Here is a 6,433-nt window from a genome sequence, read left to right on the forward strand (position 1 = left end):
ATGGCTATTATCAATTCTTTGATTATCAGTTGGTTATTTTTTGTATCATCATCATCATCAGTTGCAATGTTAATTCAGACAAAGCCAGGTTGCCAGCCTAAATGTGGGAACGTTAGCATTCCATATCCTTTCGGCATCGGTGAAGGTTGTTCTCTTGACTCAAATATTTATGGTTTTGGGTACAGTGTTATGTGTAATACTTCTTATGATCCCCCAAAGCCCTTGTACATGTATACATCGGCATTCAATTTAGACACCGAAATATTGGGCATATCAGACACTGAAATCCGCATAAAAACCACACTCATAGAAAAATGTTACCGGAAGTCTTATGCTGACAGCACTCTCAATGCTTCTGCACATGAGACCCCATTTATGGTCTCCCAAACAAAAAATAGAGTGTTTGCTGTAGGGTGTAATACAACAGGTTTAGCGTTGATGCAATTATATGGTACTAGAATGAATTATACGGGCACATGTCATTCTCAGTGTGACACAAGGAACAAAGTGATAGAAGGTTCTTGTACTGGCAGTGGGTGTTGTTCAACACCAATTCCAAAGGGTGTATATGCTATGTATGGGAATGTAACTAGCAACCTAAACGAGGTTTGGCAATTCAATCCGTGCAGCTACACCTTTACGGCTGAGACAGACAGCTTCAAATTTAGTGCGTTGGATCTTGTGGATATGCATAGAAAAGGTAGAGAAGTTTTATCAGTAGTAATCGACTGGGCTATAGGCACGGAGACTTGTATAGAAGCACAAAAAAATCCTTCAACTTATCAGTGCCATGGTAATACTTCTTGCGTGGATCCCATAAACAATCCTGGATATCGATGTGTTTGTCATGAAGGTTATGAAGGAAATCCTTATCTCCAACCTGGATGCCAAGGTACGTAAGCTAATAGTTTTCTTTCCTTAGATTTCAGAAAAGCTGGTTCTTGACTTAGCTTTTAAATAATCATCTTAATAGACATTAACGAGTGCGAGGATGGAAAGAACAATCTCTGCACAAATATTTGCACAAATACAATAGGGAGTTACGATTGTTCTTGCCCAGACGGCATTTCTGGCGATGGAAGAAAAGATGGGAGTCGTTGTATAGTCGCGAAACATGAATTTCCAATACTAGGAGTAACTTTGGGTACGTATCCACCCTCTAGCTTTCTTATATAATACTGCTCAATCTTATACGTATCTCTTTTTTTGTCTCTTTTATAACTTAAATGGAATGATCATGTTGATGCAGGTGTTGGTTTGGGGTTACTTGCATTTCTTCTAATTGATAGTTCTTGCTTATACTTGATCATCCATAAAAGAAAGCTAATGAAATACAGAAAGATATATTTCGAGCAAAATGGTGGATTGCTGCTAAAACAAAAACTATCCTCGAATGAAATTGGTGCAGATTCAACGAAGATATTTTCTCCTGAAGACCTAGAACTCGCAACAAATAATTATGATGAGAGTCTTATCCTTGGACGAGGAGGCTTTGGTACAGTTTACAAGGGAACTTTGTCCGATAATCGTATAGTTGCCATTAAGAAATCACAAGTAGTTGACCAGAGCCAAATAGAACAATTCATAAACGAGCTTGTCATTCTTAGTCAGATTAACCATCGAAACGTGGTGAAACTCTTAGGTTGTTGTCTAGAGACTGAGGTTCCATTGCTTGTTTACGAATACGTTTCTAATGGTACTCTCTACCAATATATTCATCACAACGATGGTATGTTCTCCAATTCATGGAAAAATCTTCTGCGAATAGCTTCCGAAATTTCAAATGCACTTGCATATTTACACTCATCCGCTTCTATCCCCATCATCCATAGAGATATGAAGTCTACCAACGTACTGCTAGATGAAAGCTACACTGCAAAAGTTTCAGATTTTGGTGCATCCAGGTTGGTTCCTTTGGATCAAACTCATTTAAACACGCGAGTTCAAGGCACTTTCGGATACCTAGATCCAGAATATTTTAGGACCAGCCAGCTGACAGATAAAAGCGATGTTTATAGTTTTGGCGTGGTTCTTATAGAACTATTAACAGGAGAAAAAGCCCTTTCTTTTGAAAGGTCACAGCAACAAAGAACCCTAGCCAATTATTTCATTTCTTTATTGGAAGTAAACAATTTTTCCCATCTTCTAGGCTCTCGAGTATTGAATGACGGAAACCCGGAGCATGTACTTGCTGTTGCAGAGCTTGCAAAGAAATGCCTTAACGCAAAAGGAGAAGATAGGCCTACAATGAAACAAGTTGCAGCAAAGCTAGAAGGTCTGAGAAGCTTAGAAAAAGATGCACATCAAGCAAACCATGAAGACTCTGAGAACGTACCAGTTGAGGTTGATAGGGACTTATATGCTGTGCCACTCATGAGCTCTTACAGTACTACATCATCATTCGATTATTCTGGACAAAATAGCTTGTCGACAAATATGACAGGTCCCAGGTGAACCGTTGATTGTAGGAAATTTTTAGTTGGTATGCACGTATTCAATTGTTTCGTCGATGCAGTATATAATTGGACGACGACCAAAGGGAGGAGTCCCTTGGTGATGAAAAAATGGTGAGTTTGTCCGTCATAATGTTTGTGCAGAGAAACTGAAATTGGTTTTATGGAAATCACAATTTCATGAAATTAAGCTCAAATTTGGGGTCATCAATAAAATTGATTACATATTTCAGTCAAACACCGTTAAACAAACAGATTCACAGCTTAAAATTCTTTAAGATAGCCATCAGATAAATTGAAATCGATCAATTTCAGTATCATTATATTAAAAAGCAGTTTCCTTTCATCGTCGGCCTTCACTGCTGCAGCAGTAATCTAGCAAATATGTGCGTCATTCCTGGAAATTCCCATTACATATGTATGTTTTTGATTAATTAATTCTATTATATTGTGCAGTGCACCTCTTCGAATCTTGTTTTAGTGCTTTATATGTTGATTATATGTTCACTATAATCAGCTCTTCAAATCATCATAGGGTATTGACCATAAAAAACACAATTGGCCCCTCATGATTGTGTATTTAGACATACATACTGCGCAACGCGTTTTTTGGTGTCGGTAACTCTTCGATATTATCATTTAAGAGACTTTGCTCTAGTTTATGATTCAAAATCATCCAAATATAATAAAGCTATTAGGTTGTGTTTAGAGACTGAAGTTCTTGCTCGCTTTTAGATGTTTCTAGTGACACTCTGTAGCATGTACACACCCATGTATAATGATAAAATAGTTAGTTACTGAATGAATTTTACTTTTTCCAAAAAATGGTTAAAGTATTAATTTGCATGGTAATATATGTCACAAGTTGTTTGCGGTTTGCTAGTAATGTTGACTCGTGATTCAAATATGAAAGGAACATTTTTAGGAAAAGATGAGAGTATAATCTGGGTAATTGTAGTTGCAGGAAATCCTACAACCATCTTAATGAAATCTTAATAACAATTCAAGTAATCATCTTAAAATTCATATATTCATTCATAAAATCTTCGGTATGGTTACTAGATTTGAGACGAATTTTGACTTGGAGGATCAACAACCTTTCTCTCTCCTAGATTCCAAGTCTAAGCTCTCAAAAAGATCTTTCCTTTACATGGTCGCTCGGTCCCTTATATAGGGAGTTTACATAGTGGGTGACAGCTAATAAAGCCCTTATTTTCGGATCTGGCGTGCGTCATTAACGCATGCTTACTCTGACTCTTCTCGCACGTACTCTATAACTTCGCACGACCATCACACTTTACTCGTGATTCTTCTGATATCATCTGATGTGTCATCTTAAATATATTGTATGCGATAGCCTTCGCTCATTCATCAAACCATTACTTCGCTCACGTAATAGATGTGCGGTATTTAGTATCTACATTTTGCCTCTTCTCATGTCGTATCTTTGGAAAGGGAGCGATATGAGAAATTCCAATTTACAATGCCGCACTCATTCACCTCTACATATTCTTATCAGCCGACAAGTTTCCGTGATTTGAGTGTAACCGTCTACACGTACTGATTTTCTCCCTTTTGACGGACACGTTCGAATTTAACCGGTCACTTTTTTCCATCTATTTTTACTAACCAAATTTGAGGAAAGATAATATTTTCTTCTCCATTTCATCTTCCCTTCTTATCTATGCAAATTCTCTGCAAATCTTTATCTTCTCCAAATTCCTCCATCATTCTTTCAAGGCTTCATCTTTAAATTTTGTTGTTGTCCCCATGGATCCTGATCAAAGGTTTGTATATTTTGTTGGAACTAATCTGATCTTTTGCTGAAACTGATCTGATCTTTCTTTATGTTACCGATTTGTCGTCATATTAATCTTCATACTTATTCTGTTTCAGCAAAAATTCTTCTTCTAAGAGTACCAAATTCACAATTTCGAACCCTAACCCATCTTCAAGATTGAAGGACAAAGAATCTCTCAAGAGGAAGCCATCGCATAACAAAGGAGTAAGAAATACTTTTTTTTGTATAAACAATATTGTTGCCTCTGTTTCTTATCTGCTTTATTATTCGCAGGAGTCTGAATGCGAGATTGATGGTGGTAAGATGAGAAAAATTAGCAAAGCAACTCCATTCAACAAGAACCTCATAGTTCCTGACTTCGATTGCCAAGAGGTTTATGCTAATTCTCGCATCAATACCGTGTTGTTGCACCAGACTTGACTGCTCCTATTTCTTTGGATTCAACTACTTCTCCAAATGAGGCTATTGCTCCTCAAGATAGTTCTCCTATTGATGAAGTAACGAAGAACATTCCCTTTTCTCCGTCAGTAACCGCATCACCCGTGGTCCACACTGTTTCTACCTTCATCAATTTCCTTTGTCCGCGAATATCCCCGAACCTATGGAAAATGTCATTGCTTCTGCGAATATTCCTGCATGAATGGAGAATGTTACTGCTCGTGCCTCTGAGAAGATTACCTCTCCTTCAATAATGGGAAAATCTCCCTGAAAAAGCGGGGGTCTAACAACACCACCCAATATTTCGCATAGCATTCTGTATGGACTAACTCCGAAATACTTTGCTAGAGAATCAACTAGACAGTCAGACTCAATCTAGATAAAAGTATCTCAAGGAGTTAATATCTCTCTCTTGTTTTTGATATTACTCAAGCTAATAGAAATCAGCGAGTCCTAATCAAACACAAGGAATACTTGGACGGTACCAAAGACCAATGTCCAAGGATCAATCAATATCAATCAACAACCAAAGGATGGATTTCCAGTTGATGATCTTTAACGCACAACCTGTATTATTTCAATTATATAAAAAATATAATCCGGAAAAGAAATAACACAGACACCAAAAGTTTTGTTAACGAGGAAACCGCAAATGCAGAAAAACCCCGGGACCTAGTCCAGATTTAATATACACTGTATTAAGCCGCTACAAACACTAGCCTACTCCAAGCCAACTTCGGACTGGACTATAGTTGAACCCCAATCAGTCTCCCACTAATTAAAGGTACAGTTGTACTCCTACGCCTCTGATCTCAGCAGGATACTGCGCACTTGATTCCCTTAGTTTATCTCACCTACAACCAAGAGTTGCTGCAACCCAAAATCGCAGACTTGATAATAAACAAATCTGTCTCACACAGAAAAGTCTATCAAAGGATAAATTTGTCTCCCACAGAAGAACCCTAGGTTTTTTTTCTGTCTTATGATATGAAATCAAGGTGAACAAGAACTAATTGATAATCCGGTCTTATATTCCCGACGAACAGCTTAGATTAATCAATCACCTCACAACAGTCTTACTTGTATAAACAAGGGGACGTCGAGGAATCACAAACAGTGAGACGAAGATGTTTGTGATTTCTTTATCTTGCCTATCGGACAACTCTCACGATCTCAAACCAATCAATAAGATTGTACTCGTACGATAGAAGATGCAAGATCAGATCACACAACTACGATAAAAGTAGTATCGGTCTGGCTTCACAAGCCCAATGAAGTATTTAAGTCATTAACCTGGTTTTAGAGAAGAAAACCAAATGTTAGAGGAGAATCGACTCTAGATAGCGCACTAGTATCACACAGACGTGTGGGGATTAGTTTTGCCCAATGCTAGATGTCTCCTTTATATAGTCTTCAAATCAGGGTTTGCCTTAGGTACAAAGCAATCAATATTCACCGTTAGATGAAAACCTGATTTATATTCAAGATATATTTTTCAACTGTTAGATCGAAAACTTAGCTTGTCACACACACTTGAGATATACGTTTACTGGGTTTGTGAAAACCGTGCCCAAACGTGCACGTGTATGTTGGTTCAACATAGTAACCCAAAAGGTTAACCATATGATCATTTCATATTAACCTTGTTCTTATTCACCATAACTAGTTCAATTGACTCAAATGAACTAGTTAGAGAGTTGTTAAATTGATATGAGATCTTATGTAACTACACAAGACACAA

The 6,433-nt window shown here is 37.5% G+C and overlaps 1 protein-coding gene across 1 annotated transcript; it reads left to right on the forward strand.

Moving 5' to 3' along the window:
• Positions 1-4,674, forward strand: LOC113325317 (wall-associated receptor kinase 5-like). The gene is made up of 5 exons (XM_026573514.1): positions 1-892; positions 974-1,144; positions 1,250-2,450; positions 4,350-4,458; positions 4,528-4,674. Exons 1-5 carry the CDS (start codon positions 1-3, stop codon positions 4,672-4,674), a joined length of 2,520 nt encoding a protein of 839 aa, XP_026429299.1.
• The last annotated feature ends 1,759 nt before the right edge of the window (positions 4,675-6,433 follow it).

Source organism: Papaver somniferum, chromosome 11, assembly GCF_003573695.1.
Source record: "Papaver somniferum cultivar HN1 chromosome 11, ASM357369v1, whole genome shotgun sequence".
NCBI classification, from domain to species: domain Eukaryota; kingdom Viridiplantae; phylum Streptophyta; class Magnoliopsida; order Ranunculales; family Papaveraceae; genus Papaver; species Papaver somniferum.